This window comes from Hyla sarda, chromosome 1 (assembly GCF_029499605.1).
Source record: "Hyla sarda isolate aHylSar1 chromosome 1, aHylSar1.hap1, whole genome shotgun sequence".
Classification (NCBI taxonomy): Eukaryota; Metazoa; Chordata; class Amphibia; order Anura; family Hylidae; genus Hyla; species Hyla sarda.
In genome coordinates this window covers 245,615,320-245,638,554 of record NC_079189.1, presented here as the reverse complement: position 1 = coordinate 245,638,554, position 23,235 = coordinate 245,615,320, and the positions used below count along the sequence as shown (strand labels likewise).

The 23,235-nt window shown below is 45.5% G+C and overlaps 1 protein-coding gene across 1 annotated transcript in view; it reads left to right on the top strand.

The window, feature by feature from the left end:
• Window positions 1-23,235, top strand: part of LMNB2 (lamin B2) — a 92,091-nt gene that overhangs the window by 3,669 nt on the left and 65,187 nt on the right. The window contains exon 2 of the mRNA XM_056569909.1: window positions 11,632-11,768. Within this exon, the coding sequence (XP_056425884.1) occupies window positions 11,632-11,768 (137 nt within the window). The remainder of the gene's footprint in view (window positions 1-11,631; window positions 11,769-23,235) is intronic.

Here is a 23,235-nt window from a genome sequence, read left to right as displayed (position 1 = left end):
TTACGCACTGCCCTCCTCCTCTTTGTTGGGGGCCACCGGCGAAGGAACTCGCTGTACGCCAGTGGTCTCCAACCTGCGGACCTCCAGTTGTTGCAAAACTACAACTCCAGCATGCCCGGACAGCCATTGGCTGTCCGTGCATGCTGGGAGTTTTAGTTTTGCAACAGCTGGAGGTCCGCAGGTTGGAGACCACTGCTGTACCCTGTATACCTATACCTGGGCTGCAAAAGATACAGAAAATAAACTTTAACTTTCCTACATGGGCAACACGCTGTTCCTTGGGACTGGAACGTCGGACAGCCGTCGGCCTATCACCGGTCGCAGCGATGTCCCGCCCCGGCCAGTGATAGTCTGAGCCCACTGTCATGTTAGGAGCCGGCCAGAGCTCCTTACATGAAAGTGGGCTCAGCCTATCACTGGCCGGGGCGGGACATCACTCCGGCCGGTGATAGGCTGACGGCTGTCCGACGTTCCCGTCCCCAGCGTGTGGCTGACGTAGGTGAGTTACAGTTTATTTTCTTTATCTTTTGCAGCCCGGGCATAGGGATACAGCATACAGCAGTGGTCTCAAACCTGTGGACCTCCAGCTTTTGCAAAACTACAATTGCCAGCATGCTGGGAGTTGTAGTTTTGCAACATCTGGAGGTCTGCAGGTTGGAGACCACTGGCGTACAGTATAGAGTTCCAGCGCCCGGCGGCCCCCAACAAAGAGGAGGGCAGTGCTTGCGGGTGACATGTGAGTAGTACCCCGCTGGGCTGATCATTAATTGTGGGGAGCAGAACAGTGCTGGCGGGTAACATAGGATTAGTTCCCCAATGTGGGGACAGCGCTACGCTGGGCTGATAATACATTCCCGAGGGGGAGGGGCCCAACCGGTATTGCGGTATGGGGGAAAATTCATATCGTGCAGCCCAAAAAATTCGGTATTCGGTATGAACCGCAACAGCTGGAGGCACACTGGTTGGAAAACCTTCAGTTAGGTTCTGTTACCTAACTCGGTATTTTCCAACCAGTGTGCCTCCAGCTGTTGCAAAACTACAACTCCCAGCATGTACTGATCGCCAAAGGGTATGCTGGGAGATGTAGTTATGCAACAGCTGGAGGTACGCAACTACAACTCCCAGCATGCCGAAACAGCTGTTGGGCATGCTGGGAGTTGTAATTTTGCAAGATCTGAAGAGCCACAGTTTAGAAACCACTGCACAGTTATCTCAAAACTGTAGCCCTCCAGCTGTTGCAAAACTACAAATCCCAGCATGCAAAAACGGCAAACGGCTGTCTGGGCATGCTGGTAGTTGTAGTTTTGCATCATCTGGAGGGCTACAATTTAGAGACCACTGTTGCTAGGCAACTCACCGGCTTCTGCAGGATCCAGGGAGCCGCATCGCCTCCCGCCGCCGATAGCTAAGTGGACCTTTGGCGCCAGTCCCTCTCGGTTTCCCTGTTCTGCCCAGCCTACTGTTGGTGGACAGAACGGGGGAACCGAACATTAACCCTCCCCGATCTGCTATTGGTTGTCACTTCTTAAGTGACGGGACGCGAGGGCGTATCCTCACGCCCTCTGTCCCCAACAAGTTAAATAAATCCATAGTACTAAGGGGCAGAAGAAAACATTATCATAAAAAATACTACGCGGCTGAAGTATGTTTTATTCGAGCATTTTCTTCTAGATAACTGACTAATAAACCATTTCTCCTTATTTATCTGCAGTAAACCAGTTTTTATACGTAAATGTTGAATATTATTTGGGAACAATTGAATTCAGAAGAGAAAAAATCTAAATTGCTTGTGTTTTTGCTGAAAAAAATAGTAAAAAATGGATGAAAAAAATATATGCGTTTTGAACAAGTAACTGAATTTAACCCCTTGGGGACGGAGCCCATTATGACCCTAAGGACGGGAGCATTTTTTGGAAATCTGACCACTGTCACTTTAAGCATTAATAACTCTGGGATGCTTTTACTTATAAATTTGATTCCGAGAGTTTTTTCGTGACATATTCTACTTTATGTTAGTGGTAAATTTTCCTCGATACTTGCATCATTTCTTGGTGAAAAATTCAAAAATTTGATGAAAAATTAGAAAACTTTGCATTTTTCTAACTTTGAAGCTCTCTGCTTGTAAGGAAAATAGACATTCCAAATAAACGATATATTGATTCACATATACAATATGTCTACTTTATGTTTGCATCATAAAATTTGAGTTTTTACTTTTGGAAGACACCAGAGGGCTTCAAAGTTCAGCAGCAATTTTCCAATTTTTCCCAAAATTTTCAAAATCTGAATTTTTCAGGGACCAGTTCAGTTTTGAAGTGGATTTGAAGGGTCTTCATATTAGAAATACCTCATAAATGACCAAATTATAAAAACTGCACCCCTCAAAGTATTCAAAATGACATTCAGTAAGTGTGTTAACCCTTTAGGTGTTTCACAGGAATAGCAGCAAAGTGAAGGAGAAAATTAAAAATCGTCATTTTTTACACTCGCATGTTCTTGTAGACCCAGTTTTAAAATTTCACATTTAGGAAGCCCCTATGGTGCCAGAACAGCAGAAAAAACCCCACATGGCATACCATTTTGGAAACTACACCCCTCAAGGCACGTAACGGGGTCCAGTGAGCCTTAACACTCCACAGGTGTTTGACGACTTTTCGTTAAAATCGGATGTGTAAATGAGAAGAGATTTTTTTTTTTTCACTAAAGTGCGTTTTTTCCCCCAAATTTACCATTTTTACAAAAGGTAATGGGAGAAAATGCCCCCCAAAATTAACCCTATCTCTTCTGTGTATGTAAATACCCCATGTTAGGAGGTAAAATGCTCTGCTGGCGCACTACAATGCTCAGAAGAGGAGTGCCATTGAGCTTTTGGAAAGCGAATTCGTTTGGAATGGTAGTTAGGGGCCATGTACGTTTACAAAGCCCCCCGTGGTGCCAGAACAGTGGACCCCCCACATGTGACCTCATTTTGGAAACTACACCCCTCACAGAATTTAATAAGGGGTGCAGTGAGAATTTACACCCCACTGGCGTTTGACAGATCTTTGGAACAGTGGGCTGTGCAAATGAAAAATTACATTTTTCATTTTCACGGACCACTGTTCCAAAAATCTGTCAGACACCTGTGGGGCGTAAATGCTCACTGCACCCCTTAATACATTACATGAGGGGTCTAGTTTCCAAAATGGGATCAGATGTGGGGGGGGGGGGTTTGTTCTGGCACTATGGGGGCTTTGTAAACACACGTGGCCTTCAATTCCGGAGAAGTTGGGAACAAGAAGAATGATGTAAGGTGTGGAAATTTTATAAAAAAAACTACTTGTCCACGGGACTAAAATGGAGCAAAATCTACTTGTCCCTCATGACGATCCACTTGTCCCGGCCAATTTTCGCTTTTACGTTCTCGTTTTTTCCTCCTCGCCCTATAATAGCCATAACTACCTACTATAATGATACCTTTTAATTTTTCAATAACATATTCTCTGAACCAAAAAAATATTATAAATATAAAGGGAAGTGAAATTGAAATAGTAAAAGATAATTTTGCAGATTTGGTGGTTTGCTTTTCTGCGCCATTTACCTTGTGGTTGAGGTAACATGTTAGTTTTATACTTTAGGCCGCCTGATTACAGCAATACCAGATTTGTATCGTTTACGTCATGTTTTACTAATTCTGGACTTTTTCAAAAATTTTTTAATTGCCATTTTTTAACCCCTGTAGCTTTATTTTTTTTTCCGCATACCAGGCTGTATGAGGGCTCATTTTTTGCGCCATAATCTGTTTTTTGTATCGGTGCCATCTTGGTATTGATCTGACTTTTTAATCGCTTTTTAACTTTTTTTTCTGGGATATTATAAAAATTTCAAATCTGTGGTTTGGGATTTTTTTTTTTACATTTACCGTACGGGATACATAATGTTATATTTTAATAGGTTGTACAATTACGCACGAAGCGATACCAAATATGTTTATTTTTATTATGTTTACATGTTTTTATATAGGTAAAGGGGGTGATTTGAACTTTTAACATGGAAGGGGTTAATGCAGCGGTCTTCAAACTGTGGCCCTCCAGATGTTGCAAAACTACAACTCCCAGCATGCCCGGACAGCCAACGGCTGTCCTGGCATGCTGGGAATTGTAGTTTTGTAACATCTGGAGGGGCACAGTTTGAAGACCACTGGGTTAATATGTGTCTTTCCAACTTTTATTAAAACTTTTATTTATTATATATATTTTTTTTTATTATACTTATGAGGAATCATTAGATTCCTCAGATAGATGAATAGAGTTCTATTGAACTCTATTAATCTGTGTGCTCTGATCCATTGATAGAGCCTAGTCCAGCCTGGCTCTATCAATGACAGAGCTGGGACTGGAGGAAGCAGAGGTAAGTCCTCCGGCTACCTCTATAGTGGATCGCCCCCCTGCGATCGCGCTGCAGGGGGGCGATCCACCCCACTAGCCCACCAGGGAGCGTTCACATGTCCCTTTAGACGCCGCTGTCAGCTTTGACAGCGGCGATCTAAAGGGTTAATAGCCAGCCGCGGCGATCGCTGCATGCTGGCTATTAGCGGCGGCCCCCGGCTACTGAGAACAGCCGGGGGCGGCAGAGTATGGAGCGGGCAGGAATCCCGAGCCCGCTCCATACTCACCTGTGAGTGCCGCATACAGTCTCCCCGTGCAGACGTGCGGGGAGTGAAGGCAGAGGACGCAGGTCTGCACGGGGAGCAAGAAGCCACGCCCCCTCATCTCCCCCCGCACGTCTGCAGAGCAGGAGAGAGAAGACATACACAGCTTCTCATCTCCCCTGCTCTGCTTCCAAGGACACAGGCTGCAGAGTATGGAGTGGGCAGGAGTCGGGTGCCCGCTCCATACAGACTGCAGATCGCCGCACTTCTCAGGTCCGGCCCTGCTTGCCCGAAGCCGGGCTAAGGGCCGGACAAATTCACCTGCCCAGCGCCTAAAACTGCTAGTCCCGGGCGTCGGGTGATAGAAATTCCACATTCCTGTGTAAGAGAATAGTTTTAAACTTGTAGGATTTAACACTATGGACTACACAAAGTTTACCATTGTGAGGGAAAGTAGTATAGAAAACCTTATGTTTTAGTGCGTCTTTGAACAGTGAAAGTAACACCTTGAGGTGAATTTTGTCTAAGATATATCTAGAGCTCTGACATCAGAAACTCGTTTAATATAGATAAGGCAAAGAGTAGTGAGTTTGATGGATGATAATTTTAAAATTGAAAGGAAATCATTGTCATCCCAGGATAGAAATAAGTTAAGAAGCTTAACGTCCCAAGTAGACTGATACTCGGGCAAAGGAGGGCGTTTAAAGGGGTGCTCCGGCGCTAAGACATCTTATCCCCTATCCAAAGATGCCCTGCGGCGGGACCCCCGTATTCTTGCACGCAGCACCCCTTTACAGTCAGTTCCTGGAGCATGTTTGCTCCGGGTCTGATGAGTGGCGATCAAGGTACGATAAGCCTTGCCAGAATCAAAATAGCCAGGCTGATCGGTAAGCAATCCTGGTACCCAGAGCCCAGGCTTCCGAGAGAATGTCTGTAGTTGACTGAGAAAATTGAGTCAAAAGGAATTGACTTGAAATCAGCCAAAGGAAGTTGATCAGTGGGTAAAGATTCCCTGATGGATCTGAAAGTAGATTTGGGATTTCCGAAAGGAGTCTCGATTAGTCCAATAACATTCCCAGAATTTGTGGGAACAAAGACACTCTCTGCCACCAAGGAGTGATCAAGACTAGTTGATTTTTTTAATGTATGCTTGGAGAAGAACTCTATGCATTTCCTCCCTTTGCTCTGATTCACAAAGAATCCTTGGAGGCCATATTTGTAGGAGCGCGTCTACTCCTAATGCCGCCAACTGAAAAATAGAGGTATTGGCGATTGAGTTGAGGCAAATACATCCAGATGAAGATGGCCCCATAGAAGGTTGATTTGATGAAAAACTGATGGATGTAGCTTCCAATTGCTGGAATTGACTTGAATACGGTAATTCCAATCTGCTACAGTATTGGAAATGCCTGGAAGATACTCCACTTTTAGAGTAATGTTTTGGTCCTGGCAAAAATGCCAACGATCTTTGGCAAGGGATTCCGATTTCGTTACACCAAGACGGTTGATGTATTGAACCGCTGAAATGTTGTCCATGCAAATCAAAACTTTTTAATGCAAAAAAGCCGGCTAATAGTTCTAGACAATTGACATGTATTTGGGATTCTGAGGGGGACCATTTCCCCCCTGTTGAAAGAGAACCGTGATGAGCTCCCCAACCATTGAGGCTCGCATCTGATTCCAAAATTAGGTCCGGATTGGAATTGAAAATGGCTCTGCCATTCCACTCCTGAATGTATTGAAGCCACCACAGGAGTTCTTCTTTTGTTTCTGAAGACCAACTTCCTCTGAGTATCCTAGACCTTCTCTTAGATGACAGGTTTTTAACCGTTGAAGAGCCATGTAATGTAATGGGGCTGGAAATATTGTTTGGAAATTAAGTGCACAAGAGTCTCACAATTCGAGCTATCGAGTGAAGAGAAATTTTGCCCTTGTTGAGGATTGACCAAATTTCTTTCTGGATAATCTTCAATTTCTTTGAGGGAAGACTGAGAAGGGTAGTATGGGTGTTGACTGAAAATCCGAGAAACTCCACCTCTTATGAGGGAGTTAGAATAGATTACTCGTAATTGATTATGAATCAGAGATTGAATAAAAGGGTCAAGGTCCATTCCATATGAAGGGAGACCAATTGTTGAGAAGTGGCCATGATGAGAATATCGTCTAACATAGTCTTAGACAAACTCCTGGATCGTAGAGAAGCTACTACAGGTTTTATTCGTTTTTTTTAAACGCCAAGGGACAGAGGAGAGTCAGAAAGGAAGGCAAATAAATTGCCATTTCTGTTTGTTCCAGATGAATTGGAGATAAGGTTGAGAGACAGGATGAATAGGGACTGTAAGGTATGCGTCCTTGAGGTCGATTATTTATTATTATTTTTTTTTATCAACCTGTCTTCTTTTAGTAAGATATCTTAGTAGATGGATACCTTCCATCTTGAAATTACAGTAAGGTACAAAATTGTTGAGAAGTTTCAAGTTTGACAGATCTGTTAACACCGTCTTTCTTTTACTAGAAAGGGATTGCTTACAAAACCTGTAGAGTTTAGAGGAATTTGAACAATAGCTTTTTTCGCAGATAGATCTCTGACTGTACCAACATTTGGTCTGTTTTGGAAAAAATATATTGGGTTTGGTAAAAGATCCTGGAAGGGACTGGATAGGAATTCCATCTGGTAACCCAGTACAGTGTTGAGAATCCACTGGTCGGAGGAGATCATTTCCCAAAGTTAATAATCCTTCCGCCCACTGAAAATTAGAAAGGATGATGAAGACTTACTTGAATACGGTCTTGACCGGTTGGCGCCTCTCTGACCCCTTACCCTCCAGGGCCGTCCTCAGTAGGGGAAGAAAGGTTGTGGTTGAGGGACAGGAACACTGTAGGATTCTGTCCTGTTGAGGGGGGCATCGATACTGTGATTTGAACTGCAGGGCTCTGCTGGGAAAACGGCCCCAGTTTTTCCCAGCCTTCCCAAAAATGTATATTTAGGACCCTTTTTAGTGAGGTCTGCGCCTTATCCAAGGAGGAAAATAGGCCAACATATCTAAAAATTTCTTTTATGAAATTGTCTCAGAACAGGATGCCCTCAGTATGTGTGGAGGATTCTGAAGTGGCTTGTGGGCTAGCTGGGGAACGAATTTCATTAGTATTGACAGTCTCCGCTCAATAGAGATGGATTTGTTAGCATTTCCTAAGAGGCATATAGCCCTTTGAGACCAACCCTTAAGGGGGTTTACCCCTTTAGGACCTATGACGTACATGTACGTCATGAGTACGCTCCCGTTCTATAACGCACGGCCACGCCGTGGCATCATAGTGGATCGGGCCCGGCCTCTAACAATGGCCGGGACCCGTGGCTAATAGCGTGCAGCACTGAGAAAATTCATATAATGCGAGGCCTCCTGTCTTGAAATAAAATTACAATTAATTTAAAGGAGTAAAAAAACTGGAAGTTTAAATACTTAAATGTGTATCAGGTAAGGGATGCTTCTAAATAAGTGATGCTCTCTAAACATATAAAAATCGTGACCTATCTGTCCAGCTAGACATTTCCTCAGAGACCACTCTAATTTCTTGTTTTTCCATTCTGAAATAGTCAAAGGACAGGTCTGCTTCCATTTAACCCCTTAAGGACTCAGCGTTTTTGCGTTTTTTCATTTTTTCCGTATCACCTTCTAAAAATCATAACTCTTTCAATTTTGCACATAAAAATTTCATATGATGGCTTATTTTTTGCGCCACCAATTCTACTTTACAGTGACATTAGTCATTTTACCAAAATATCCACGGCAAAAGGGGAAAAAGAATTCATTGTGCGACAAAATTGAAGAAAAAATGTAATTTGGGGACTTCCTTTTCTACGCAATGCATTTATTGGTAAAAATGACACCTTATCTTTATTCTGTATGTCCATACGATTAAAATGATACCCTACTTATATAGGTTTGATTTTGTCGTGCTTCTGAATAAAATCATAACTACCGTACATGCAGGAAAATTAATACGTTTAAAATTCTCATCTTCTGACCCCTATAACTTTTTTTTTTTTTCTTATTTTTCCACGTACAGGGTGGTATGAGGGCTCATTTTGCTCCGTGTTCTGAAGTTTTTATCGGTACCATTTTTGCATTGATCAGACTTTTTGATCGCTATATATATATATATATATATATATATATATATATATATATATATATATATATATCATGTGTGACCAAAAATACGCAATGTTGGACTTTAGAATTTTTTTTTGCTCGTACGCCATTGACCATGCGGTTTAATTAACAATATATTTTTATAGTTCGGACATTTACGCACGTGGCGATACCACATGTTTGTTTTTATTTTCAGTTTTTTTTTTTATGGGAAAAGGGGGCGATTTAAACTTTTTATTAAGGAAGGGGTTAAATGACCTTTGTTAACTTTTTTTTTTGTTTTTTTTTTTGCAGTGCTATAGCTCCCATAGGGACCTATAGCACTGCACACACTAATCTTTTACCCTGATCCCTGCAAAGCCATAGCTTTGCATGGATCAGTGAGGTAGGGTCTCGATTGCTCAAGCCTGTAGCTCAGGCTTGGAGCAATGAAACGCCGATCGGACGCGACGGAGCAAGGTAAGGGGGTCTCCGCTCGCGTCCTAGCTGATAGGGACATTGTGATGTCCCGATCAGCCCGACTGAGCTGCCAGGAAGCGTTTACTTTCACTTTCAGACACGGCGGTCAACTGAAGGGTTAATAGCGCGCGGCACCGATCGCTGTTGGTCCAGGGTCCCGGCTATGACTAGCAGCCGGGACCCACCCGATGTGATGCGGGGGCACGGCGTGACCCCATTTTAAACACCCGGCTCAGGGCGCACAGGTACGCTCTGAGTCCTTAAGAGGTTAAAAGGCAACTGTCAGATCCAAAAACTTTTATGTTGTTGAAAATTAAAGACCTTTTTATAATGTGGTTAAATAATTTTTTAATATTTAATATAGAAAACGGCTACTGAAAATCCTACCACTAGGAGTCTCTATACCTACTGGGATACTCACCAGTCCTGCAGCAGCATTGGGCATCTCCATGAGTCATGAACAAGAGATGACACCTAGACAAGGCTGCATGAGCAGACGCACCAATCACCTCCCACCTTTCCCTGACAGGATTTCTAACACTTGTTTCTTAATGGGGTAAGGCCCCTTTCACACTATCGTTATGCCCCGTCAATAACTGGCATCAAACTTTTTTTTTTGACATTTGAAGGCCGTCATTTTGGCAGGTCATAACGGGCAGTAACTGTTCCCGATGGACCCCATTATAGTCAATAGGGGTCCGTAGGGCACCGCTATTTTCAGAGAATAGCGGGAGAAAAAAAAACGGTGCAAGCATTATTTTTTTTTTTTCTCCCGCTATTTGCAATCCAAAAGTAACGGGCTTCACACTGCTGGATACAAATAGGAGTGTGAATGTAGCCTTAGAGGCATAAAAAATCTGAATCTTGGCAGCCGCAAACAGGTGGACCTTGGAGTAGGGAGTGAAGATCTACTCAAAGCAACGATGTCAAAAGTTGAATTAAAGGGGTACTCCGGTGCTTATACATCTTTTCCCCTATCCAAAGGATAGGGGATAAGATGCCTGATCGCGGGAGTTCCGCCGCTGGGGACCCCTGGGATCATGCACGCGGCACCCCGTTTGTAATCAGTTCCCGGAGCGTGTTCGCTCTGGGTCTGATTACAGGCGACCACCGGGCCGGCGGCGTGTGCCGTCACGGGGTGCAGCGGGACTCCCGCGATCAGACATCTTATCCCCTATCCTTGGCTAGGGGAAAAGATGTATAAGCACCGGAGTAGCACTTTAACTTAAATAAGGTGAATTCTCAAATAATCCTAGTCCCAAAAATACATTAATAGAGGACAGGGCACCAAATATGAGTAAGTCAGCCTACCCCACTGTTGAAATGCCAACAGTGATCATAAGCTGCTTATTTAAATGCAAAAAAGCCATTTGGGAATTTTATACCACATCTTGTTAATGTAGTCTAGTTTGTAATGGTTCTCTTGTAGGTATATACATCTGTGGGAATGCCTAAACGGGAACTGTCGTTTAGAAAAACTTTTGACATTTTAAAAGTTTTGATCGGTGGGGGAGAGTGATCAGACCTCCACCGATCAGGAGAAAAAGCTGAGAAAAAGTGTTCTTTGCTGCCTGCTCCTCTCCCGACTTTCTGCTGATATGTCAAGTGTTTCCAAATGACAGTGCCCGTTTAGACATTCCCACAGCTTTTCAGAATGTATATGCCTGTTTTCTAGTATATTTTAACAAAACAAACCTTTGCTCCCCTCCTGCGCTTTAGTGATGCCTCAGGTGTCCTGCTCTGGTCCCCCACAACAATCCTCTTTCTGAGCCGAAGCACTAGTGTCGGGCTCAGAAAGCACCCAGTTCCAGTGTGTTGCACTGCTGCTTAACGAATCACTGGCCGAGACGGGACAACCCTGCGGCTAACTATTTGCAGAGCGGCAGTGTCACCCATTGGAGCTGGGTGCTCCCTGGGCTCAATACTTCAGTATGCTGCTCAAGAAGACACTGGAGCTCGAGAGATGAGTAAAGGTTTGTTTTGTCATATACCACAGACAGGGCAAATCACAAGCCGCTGTATAACCCCCTTTATTGCATTGCCAATGTAATGAGTAGATTTATTAGTGATCTGCTTGTACAGCCTGCTTATGGCATGCTGTAAAAGTACATGAGTCCCTTCAGGCACCAAGGCCTTCAGAACTAGTACTGTTTGAAAATGCATTAGAATGAGTGAGGAGAGTAGCATAATTCATTCCCTGGCTTAGATCAATCTGTCTTGCTTCACTGTACAACCCTATTATAAGTCTATGGGGCCAAAATGGAAAAACTCCGAGTTGAGGAGTGCTTCAAAAAAATTCACACCATTTGGATCCATCCAAACTCTAACGTCTGTTAGCTATTATACTGTCTTACATATTCATTTTTATTTGTTTTTACTGTGTTGCAGGTTAGTGGGGTCAAGCTTCTGTATGAATCTGAACTTGCTGATGCTCGAAAAGTATTAGATGAAACCGCAAAGGATAGAGCAAGGCTTCAGATCGAGTTGGGGAAGTATAGGTCTGACTTTGATGAAGTAACAAAAACGTGAGTATTCAATAGTTGAGCTGCACCCACTCATGAATATAAATATTATTGCTAATATTAAAGGTTAGGCCACTTTAATAATTTTTGCTAAAAGATGGTAATAGAAGTCACCTACAAAAGTCAGTATAGTTAACCTCTCCCTTTTATGCAATTCTAAGACTCTGCCCCCTTGAACCCCTGTCTGTCTGAACTTGCTGTCCATAAGATGCCCCCCTTTGGAAAAACATGTGACTGTACAACACAGAGGGATATTGTGGTCTCAAGCCTCTCCTTATGAACATACTTTAATTGTTTCAGTACTAGGTTGTATGTTTTATTGCTCTAAGCTCTCATTTCTCCTTTGCACATACCCATTTTCCACCCCCTGAGGAAGTCAATGTGTCACTATTTTTCAGACTATGGATAGAAACTCATTGGGAAGAGGAGTAGCTGTATGCAGATTTACTGCCATTGTATATTACATTTTATTATATGTATGAGAGCATCATTGTTTTACGTTTGTATTATGGTCATAATCCTGTATATACTTGACTTTGTTTTAGTAAGACAAATGTTCTTTGACAGGCCCAGTATTTGGGTTAGTGTTAGTTTTGCCTTATTTCGTATTTACCTTGTGAGAAATCACTTAATTTTTTTTTCTGTATTTGGTGAATTTTCAGTATTTTTAAGTTAAGTTTAACAGCTCCTCCGTTTTAGTGACAATCATATCCTCCCTCCCTCAAACATCTTTTCTCAGGACTAAACAGATTTTTTTTTTTCCTTATTCTAAGCTTTATTGAAAAAACTAATGTAAAAAATCAATCGTGCAACATAGAGCATTGACACAGAGCTTGGTGTCAACTGCATAGATAGAAACAGAGCTGTAAAAGGAGTTCTCCAGGACTGAAAAACTTATCCCCTATCCAAAGTGCGGTGGTTGACATGCTATCAGAAAGGTGTACAGTAAAAGGTGACAATAGTAGGTAGATAAGAAAATAGATGTTATTCACAGCTCAGCCGCCGCCCCTCCCCCCATAGCACAGTTTGAAGAGCATGGCTAGAAACCTTTCCCGTTCATGAAAAGAACATGTTTCAGTATTTGGCTCTGATAAGTAAAAAATAATTCTAGGTGATGCTTTCACTTTAAATGTACACTACAAAAAATTAACATAATTGGTCAAAGCTATTACATTATAAATGACCTTATCAAAGCTGTCTGAAGTAAAACTGAGCTCAGTGCAGTGTAGGAATTAAAAGCTAAGCTGTGATTGGTTGCTTTTGGCAACCAACCGTTTTGAGAAATCTGCCCCACTGTTTGTTCTGCATGGTAAATGCTGTAACCAAAAGTATTCCCAGTGCCAAAATTATTTAATTTTTTCTGTAGACAATTGTACAAATAGTGTTCAGAATAAAGCAATGCTAAGCAACGTGGAAAAATATATGTATATTTAAAGAGTACCTGTCAGATCCCACAAAAAAGTTACTCAATACATATTTCTGGCCATATACATATAATTTTTATGCCTCTCACACTTTCCCTTTCGTCATGACAGCACCAACTGAGAGAGGGACTCTGTCCCTAAGGACAGGAAACCTAGAGGATAAAAAGCAGGTCCCTCCTCCCCAGCCTCAATGGTTTCCTGTCCTTAGGAAGCCTAGTGGGGCAGCAGTTGCTGTCCCAGTTGGATACTGAGGCTGAGGGAATAGATCTTCACCCTGTAGTCTCAGGGTTCTATTCCCTAGCAGACTCCCCTAGTCTGGGGAGGACCTCACTGCCTGCTCCTGTTACCTGGACGGCTCTGGCTGGTCGCGGCCTTTGTGCTGCGGGCAGAATCCAGGGCTGTCTTCCAGCTGCCGGTGCTAGTGCAGTCTGGTAACTCCCCCTATTTGCGGCGTCCCTCTGCAGGTTGCTATGGCCATTCCAGGAGGAGGCCGGATGTGACATGGGACCCCGGGAACGGTGCGGCGGGAGGCCTGGCACGGCAGTAAGAAGCCTGGAAGTGATGTCTGGCACAGCAGAGGTGACGTCAGACGCTGGGATCAGGTGCGGAGGGCTGTCTGTCTGTATTTAGGCGGCCCTCTGTACCGGCTTTGTCCTCCACAAGCAGGAGTCAGCCAGCCTGTCCCCCTGTGTGTGCAGCGTTTCCTGAAGGAGAAGGTCATGAGCTCCAAGAAGGACCCCAAGGGGGACTCTGCTGAGGTCTCAGCAAATATCCCATCCATGGTACCTGCAAAAAGTTCCAAGATACCGGAGTGAGTGTACTCTTTCCATTTTGAGGTTTTTAATTTTAGTCTGGTTTCTCTTTTTTTCTTTATATATATATATAATATTATATATAATATATATATATATGTGCCTAAAAAAAATCTCTAAAAAAGTCTAAATATAAGGAATGTAGCTCTTGTAAAGGAAAGATGCCTCCTAATTATGAGAAGTCTATCTTTCCAGCCTGTTTAGCTAACAAAATGGCAGCCGAGAGATTCTCTTTTGATGTCCATGCAGAACATGGTAAAAAATAAATAAATAAATCAGTGAGGCTCTCAAAATTGCACAACCAGGTGCGGTCGCAACCCCTGTATCTGTGCCTGTATCTATGTTTGGGGATTCTGTTCCATCTCAAGTGGTAAATGTACGTCTCGGAAGAGGGCGCCATTGAACCTTCCTCTGAATCCGAAGGAAACTCCTCTTCTTCTGAGGATGATTCCTCAGGAAAACCTTTTATTTTTGGCTGAAGAGACTGACAATTTGATAAAACATGTCAAATTTGCCATGAATATAACTGAAGAAAAACAGCCTAAAACTATACAGGATATTATGTTTGAGGGGCTTGAACGTAAGAAGCGTAAAATTTTCCCAGTACACAGAAGCATTTCTGCTCTCATTAAGAAAGAGTGGGAGAATCCGGATAGGAAAGTGTTCCTTCCTAAAACTCTAAAGAGAAAGTATCCGTTTGATAGTACGGACGGGGATAATTGGGGGGTTCTGTATTATCAGATATATTAGAGGAAGCGGACGATAGAAAGAAAGCTTTCCCTTACTCCCAGACCTATAGGCCTAATAAGTCCTTCCATCCCAATAAGAAGTCTAGGAGCTATGAACGAGCTAAAGGGGAGTCCTCTAAGTGGCGTTTTCCCAAGAAAACAAAAGGCTACATGTTAAACCAATCCCCAGGTAGCCCCAAAAAACCTAACCCATAATGATGTTTCGGGGCGTATAGGAGGCAGACTGATATTTTCTCCCATTCCGGAAAGAAATTCCGCAAACAGCAGCTGGGTCCTCAGTACCAGCAAAGAGGATGGAATTCTTCAGTCTGCCTCCTCCCCGCCTGGTAGTCACAAAAAAATCGGGATCAAGGAGGTCAATCAGCTTTTGAACAGAAACTTTTTTCTTTAATCCAAAAAGATGCGCTGGTTCCAGTCCCAAGGGAAGAAAGGGGCAGGGGTCTGTTCATATCAGACAATAATAAACCTGAAACCTCTAAACAAGTTCCTGATTTTTCAAAAATTCTAAATGGAAACCATAAAATTTACTGTAAATCTGTTAACAAAAGACTGCTTTATGTTCTCACTAGGTGATATAGGAGAAAAAACAAGATAGAGATGGCGCTTTATAGTGCCGGTTATCCGTGGTATTTGTGGGGAGTAGAGTATTTAAAGTAAAGAACCTGCTCACCTTTGCAGGTTGTGCTGATTTACACATATTTTGGGCACAAATTTTCAAGGAAGATGGGAAAGAGAGGAGTCCTCCCTCTCTTCAAATTTGGCCATTCAAAAAAAAAAAAAAATTAAATAAAAAGGCTGGATCAGGCCAGGCCTTGTCTATTCCAAAGAAATGTCAAAATACTGTCAGACAACTCCTCAGCAGTTGCAGTGATAAATCGCCAGGGTACCACAAAAAGCTCATCTTTTTCCTCTTGCACCTAAAGGGAAGTCTGAATGTAAAAGACGATTGGAGACTGAACTCGGATATCTTCCAAAATATTACACAGCTATGATGAGTTGCCACAAGACAAGACCGCCAAGTAATAACTTTTTGCTCCCTAGAACCAACAGAGGCCTTTGGCGGTGGACTCCTTAGCTCACAGGTGGGACTGGAACAGAGCCTAGGCATTCCCCCCCCCCCCCCCCCCAATACACCTCTTACCGAGGATAAGCAAGATCAAAGAGGAGAAAATATTTGTAATCTTAATAGCCCCGTTCTGGCCCCAGAGGGCCTCGTTCTCTGCTCCGGGGTCCATGTCACAGGCACGGAACCATGGGTGCTACCAGAAAGACAATTTACTATCTCCGGGGCCGATTGTCCAGCTGCAAGTTAAAAATAAATAAAAAAATAATTTGACTGCCTGGCCCTTGAAAGGCTAATCTTAAGGAAAAATGGTCTCTCAGAGTCAGTGATCTCTACTCTACAAGCTAGTAGGAAATCTGTAAAGCTAGGTTCAGACTACGGAATCTCCGGGCAGAAAATATCCGCCCGGAGATTGAGTTCTGCCTGCGCCGACTAAGTCGGCGCTAGGACCGCGCGGACACTACAGTCTCCCATAGACTGCAATGTGTTCCGCAAGGAATTCCGCCTGAAGAAAGAGCACACCCTTTCTTCAGGCGGAAATTTCTAAGCGGATTTTACTAAGCGGATTTTCCGCTTCACAAATCCCGAAGTGTGAATTTGTGAACGGAAAACCATTTACTACACTAGACATTTTAGCAAGCGGAATTTCTGACAGAAATTTTTCGGAAATTCCGTAGTCTGAACCTAGCCTAACATCTACTTTAGACTCTGGAGGGCTTATTTAAATTTTTTTAAACAAGCCACTTGTGCATCTGTTTTCCCCAGACATGGTCAGTATCTTGAGTTTCTTACAGAGGGGTTTGTATAAGGGTCTTAAATTGGCCACCCTTAACCCCTTAAGGACCCGGGCTTTTTCCGTTTTTTCATTTTCAATTTTTCCTCCTCAACTTTAAAAAAATCATAACTCTTGAAAATTTTCACCTAAAATTCTATATGATAGCTTATTTTTTGCATCACTAATTCTACTTTGCAGTGACATTAGTCATTTTACCCATAAATCTATGGTGAAACGGGGAAAAAAAATCAATGCGACAAAATTGATGAAAACACCATTTTGTAAGTTTTGGGGGCTTCCGTTTTTACGCAGTACATTTTTCGGCAAAAATGACACCTTATCTTTATTCCTTAGGTCCATACGGTTAAAATGATACCCTACTTATATAGGTTTGATTTTGTCGCACTTCAGAAAAAAATCATGACTACATGCAGGAAAATTTATATGTTTAAAATGGTCATCTTCTGACCCCTATAACTTTTTTATTTTTCTGTGTTCTGATCAGACTTTTTGATCACTTTTTATTCACTTTTTTGTGGTATAAAAAGTGATCAAAAATGCGCTATTTTGGACTTTGGAATTTTTTTGGCGCATATGCCATTGAACGTGTGGTATATTTTTATAATTCGGACATTTCCGCACGCGGTGATACCACATGTTTATTTTATTTTTTTATTTACACTTTTTTAAATTTTTTTTTTATTCTTGGAAATGCTGGGTGATTCAAACTTTTATTAGGGGAAGGGATAATTCAAAGGGTTAATGATTTTTTTACACTTTTCTTATGCAATATTATAGCTCCTTTAGGGGGCTATAACATTGCATTAACTGATCTTTAACACTGATTGCATTAACTGATCTTTAACACTGACTGATGCATCTCCTGGAATGGATCAATCAGTGTTTTCGGCAATTGATTGCTCAAGCCTGGATCTCAGGCTTGAAGCATTCATTCGGCGATCGGACAGCGCAGGAGAAGGTAAGAAGACCTCCTCCTGTGCTTACAGCTGTTCGGGATGCTGCGATTATACCGCGGTGATCCCGAACAGCTCCCTGATCTAGCCGGGCACTTCCACTTTCGCTTTTAGTCTCGGCTTCACTATGATGCCGGGCCCGCCGCGATATGATGCGGGTCGCCGTGTGACCCCACGTTATATCGCAGGACTGGGACTCAAGACATACGCGTACATCATGGGTCCTTTAGGGGTTAAAGTCCAGGCTTTAGGAGCACTTTTTGATAAAAAAAAATAAAATAAAATAGCAGATCGTCCCTGGGTCGTCAGGTTTTTTTAAGGCCGTTAAACTTATCTGGGATTTTCCTAGGCCACCTTCTTGGGATGTCTCCCTAGTGTTAAATGCCTTTTTATGTCTGATCCCTTTGAGCCCTTAGATCCTGAACCTCTCAAAAATCTAGTGCTAAAATCAGCTTTGCTGGTAGCAATAACATCTGCCAGGAGAGTTGGATCTGTCAGCCCTTTCTAGTGTAGAGCCCTATACTAAAATACTAGATGACAGAAAATGTTTTGACCCTGATCCTGCATGCCTACTAACAGCAGTGTCCAAATTCCACGTATCAAAGAATATTGTTTTGCCAGCCTTCTGCTCTGACCCTTCTGATGGAAAAGAAAAACTTTTCCATAATCTAGATGTGAGGAGGTGCATTCTAGAATATATTATATTATATAATATTATATATTATATTATAATATAATTTTTTATTCAATTTTCTGGTTCAAATAAGGGGAAGCAAGCTAGCAGGAGCTCTATTGCTAGGTGGATTAAACAAGCCATATCTCTAGCCTATGTAGCTTCTGGAGTTCCCCTCTCTCAGGTCTTAGGGCTCAGCTCATTCCACTAGATCAGTGGCCTCCTCTTGGGCCGAGAGAAGAGGAGCTTTCATAGACCAGATTTGCACAGTGGCCACCTGGTCGTCTCCACTTACCTTTTTCGAGCACTACAGGGTGGATGTGCGCAATTCTTCCTCTTCTGTTTCTTTTGGCCGGAAAGTCCTCTAGGCCGTAGTCCCACCCTAGGTGTGATCTCTGGTACTTCTCTCAGTTGGTGCGGTCATGGTGAAAGTGAGAGGTTGTAGTTGCCCCCCGCATTAGGTTGTAGGTTCCCCCCGCATTAGGTTGTAGGTTCCCCCCGCATTAGGTTGTAGGTTCCCCCCGCATTAGGTTGTAGGTTCCCCCCGCATTAGGTTGTAGGTTCCCCCCGCATTAGGTTGTAGGTTCCCCCCGCATTAGGTTGTAGGTTCCCCCCGCATTAGGTTGTAGGTTCCCCCCGCATTAGGTTGTAGGTTCCCCCCGCATTAGGTTGTAGGTTCCCCCCGCATTAGGTTGTAGGTTCCCCCCGCATTAGGTTGTAGGTTCCCCCCGCATTAGGTTGTAGGTTCCCCCCGCATTAGGTTGTAGGTTCCCCCCGCATTAGGTTGTAGGTTCCCCCCGCATTAGGTTGTAGGTTCCCCCCGCATTAGGTTGTAGGTTCCCCCCGCATTAGGTTGTAGGTTCCCCCCGCATTAGGTTGTAGGTTCCCCCCGCATTAGGTTGTAGGTTCCCCCCGCATTAGGTTGTAGGTTCCCCCCCGCATTAGGTTGTAGGTTCCCCCCCGCATTAGGTTGTAGGTTCCCCCCCGCATTAGGTTGTAGGTTCCCCCCCGCATTAGGTTGTAGGTTCCCCCCCGCATTAGGTTGTAGGTTCCCCCCCGCATTAGGTTGTAGGTTCCCCCCCGCATTAGGTTGTAGGTTCCCCCCCGCATTAGGTTGTAGGTTCCCCCCCGCATTAGGTTGTAGGTTCCCCCCCGCATTAGGTTGTAGGTTCCCCCCCGCATTAGGTTGTAGGTTCCCCCCCGCATTAGGTTGTAGGTTCCCCCCCGCATTAGGTTGTAGGTTCCCCCCCGCATTAGGTTGTAGGTTCCCCCCCGCATTAGGTTGTAGGTTCCCCCCCGCATTAGGTTGTAGGTTCCCCCCCGCATTAGGTTGTAGGTTCCCCCCCGCATTAGGTTGTAGGTTCCCCCCCGCATTAGGTTGTAGGTTCCCCCCCCGCATTAGGTTGTAGGTTCCCCCCCCGCATTAGGTTGTAGGTTCCCCCCCCGCATTAGGTTGTAGGTTCCCCCCCCGCATTAGGTTGTAGGTTCCCCCCCCGCATTAGGTTGTAGGTTCCCCCCCCGCATTAGGTTGTAGGTTCCCCCCCCGCATTAGGTTGTAGGTTCCCCCCCCGCATTAGGTTGTAGGTTCCCCCCCCGCATTAGGTTGTAGGTTCCCCCCCCGCATTAGGTTGTAGGTTCCCCCCCCGCATTAGGTTGTAGGTTCCCCCCCCGCATTAGGTTGTAGGTTCCCCCCCGCATTAGGTTGTAGGTTCCCCCCCGCATTAGGTTGTAGGTTCCCCCCCGCATTAGGTTGTAGGTTCCCCCCCGCATTAGGTTGTAGGTTCCCCCCCGCATTAGGTTGTAGGTTCCCCCCCGCATTAGGTTGTAGGTTCCCCCCCGCATTAGGTTGTAGGTTCCCCCCCGCATTAGGTTGTAGGTTCCCCCCCGCATTAGGTTGTAGGTTCCCCCCCGCATTAGGTTGTAGGTTCCCCCCCGCATTAGGTTGTAGGTTCCCCCCCGCATTAGGTTGTAGGTTCCCCCCCGCATTAGGTTGTAGGTTCCCCCCCGCATTAGGTTGTAGGTTCCCCCCCGCATTAGGTTGTAGGTTCCCCCCCGCATTAGGTTGTAGGTTCCCCCCCGCATTAGGTTGTAGGTTCCCCCCCGCATTAGGTTGTAGGTTCCCCCCCGCATTAGGTTGTAGGTTCCCCCCCGCATTAGGTTGTAGGTTCCCCCCCGCATTAGGTTGTAGGTTCCCCCCCGCATTAGGTTGTAGGTTCCCCCCCGCATTAGGTTGTAGGTTCCCCCCCGCATTAGGTTGTAGGTTCCCCCCCGCATTAGGTTGTAGGTTCCCCCCCGCATTAGGTTGTAGGTTCCCCCCCGCATTAGGTTGTAGGTTCCCCCCCGCATTAGGTTGTAGGTTCCCCCCCGCATTAGGTTGTAGGTTCCCCCCCGCATTAGGTTGTAGGTTCCCCCCCGCATTAGGTTGTAGGTTCCCCCCCGCATTAGGTTGTAGGTTCCCCCCCGCATTAGGTTGTAGGTTCCCCCCCGCATTAGGTTGTAGGTTCCCCCCCCGCATTAGGTTGTAGGTTCCCCCCCCGCATTAGGTTGTAGGTTCCCCCCCCGCATTAGGTTGTAGGTTCCCCCCCCGCATTAGGTTGTAGGTTCCCCCCCCGCATTAGGTTGTAGGTTCCCCCCCCCGCATTAGGTTGTAGGTTCCCCCCCCCCCGCATTAGGTTGTAGGTTCCCCCCCCCCCGCATTAGGTTGTAGGTTCCCCCCCCCCGCATTAGGTTGTAGGTTCCCCCCCCCCGCATTAGGTTGTAGGTTCCCCCCCCCGCATTAGGTTGTAGGTTCCCCCCCCCCGCATTAGGTTGTAGGTTCCCCCCCCCCCCGCATTAGGTTGTAGGTTCCCCCCCCCCCCGCATTAGGTTGTAGGTTCCCCCCCCCCCCGCATTAGGTTGTAGGTTCCCCCCCCCCCGCATTAGGTTGTAGGTTCCCCCCCCCCGCATTAGGTTGTAGGTTCCCCCCCCCCCCCGCATTAGGTTGTAGGTTCCCCCCCCCCCGCATTAGGTTGTAGGTTCCCCCCCCCCCCGCATTAGGTTGTAGGTTCCCCCCCCCCCCGCATTAGGTTGTAGGTTCCCCCCCCCCCCGCATTAGGTTGTAGGTTCCCCCCCCCCCCGCATTAGGTTGTAGGTCCCCCCCCCCCGCATTAGGTTGTAGGTCCCCCCCCCCCGCATTAGGTTGTAGGTTCGTCCCCCCCCCCCCGCATTAGGTTGTAGGTTCGTCCCCCCCCCCCGCATTAGGTTGTAGGTTCCCCCCCCCCCCCCCCGCATTAGGTTGTAGGTTCCCCTCCCCCCCCCCCCGCATTAGGTTGTAGGGTCCCCCCCCCCCCCCCCCCCGCATTAGGTTGTAGGGTCCCCCCCCCCCCCGCATTAGGTTGTAGGTTCCCCCCCCCGCATTAGGTTGTAGGTTCCCCCCCCCGCATTAGGTTGTAGGTCCCCCCCCCCGCATTAGGTTGTAGGTTCGTCCCCCCCCCCCCGCATTAGGTTGTAGGTTCGTCCCCCCCCCCCCCGCATTAGGTTGTAGGTTCGTCCCCCCCCCCGCATTAGGTTGTAGGTTCCCCCCCGCATTAGGTTGTAGGTTCCCCTCCCCCCCCCCGCATTAGGTTGTAGGGTCCCCCCCCCCCCCCCCCGCATTAGGTTGTAGGGTCCCCCCCCCCCGCATTAGGTTGTAGGTTCCCCCCCCCGCATTAGGTTGTAGGTTCCCCCCCCCGCATTAGGTTGTAGGGTCCCCCCCCCCCGCATTAGGTTGTAGGGTCCCCCCCCCCCCCGCATTAGGTTGTAGGTTCCCCCCCCCCGCATTAGGTTGTAGGTTCCCCCCCGCATTAGGTTGTAGGTTCCCCCCCGCATTAGGTTGTAGGTTCCCCCCCGCATTAGGTTGTAGGTTCCCCCCCGCATTAGGTTGTAGGTTCCCCCCCGCATTAGGTTGTAGGTTCCCCCCCCCCCGCATTAGGTTGTAGGTTCCCCCCCGCATTAGGTTGTAGGTTCCCCCCCGCATTAGGTGCAGAATAGTTCTCCCTCCCCCCCCCGCATTAGGTGCAGAATAGTTTCCCCCACAGACATACAGCCTCCAGCTGTATGCCAGTGTACTCCCCCACTTCAGTGCTCTGACCCCCACTCCTCTGGTCCGGCCATAGCAGTAGGTTCTGGGACCGGAGAAGTGTTGGTCGCAGCACCTAAACTGACGTGCTGCTGGTAACACTTACCAAGCTGGCCAGCGTACGTCCTGCGCCCTTCCTTGCTATGGGCGCATGCACGGGACGTCAGTGACGTCCCTGCGTGCGCTACATCCCGGCGGTACTTGCGTTTTTAAAGTAAGGCAAAATCCCATTGTCGCTCCTGCCCTTCTGAGCCCTCTACTCCGCTCGCCGAGCACTTCACATACACATATGAGGTATTTCCTTACTCGAGAGAAATTGGGTTACAATTTTAGGAAGATTTCTCTCCTTTTACCCCTTGTAAAAATTTTAAATTTGGGTCTAGAAGAACATGCCAGTGTAAAAAATGAAGATTTTGAATTTCCTCCAATTTGCTGCTGTTACTATGAAACAGGAACTGAACTGGTCCCTGAAAAATTTCGATTTTGAAAATGTTGTGAATAATTGGAAAATTGCTGCTGAGCTTTGAAGCCCTCTGATGTCTTCCAAAAGTAAAAACATGTCAACTGTATGATGCAAACATAAAGTAGACATATTGTATATGTGAATCAATATATAATTTATTTGGAATATTCATTTTCTTTATAAGCAGAGAGCTTCAAAGTTAAAAAAAAATGCAAAATGTTAAATTTTTTTCATAACACTTTAGAATTTTTCACCAAGAAACGATGCAAGTATCGATGAAATTTTACCACTAACCTAAAGTAGAATATGTCACGAAAAATCAATCTCTGAATCAGAATGAAAGGTAAAAGCATCCCAGAGTTATTAATGCTTAAAGTGACAGTGGTCAGATGTGCAAAAAATGGCCGGGCCCTACACTGAAAATTGGCTGGGTCCTTAAGG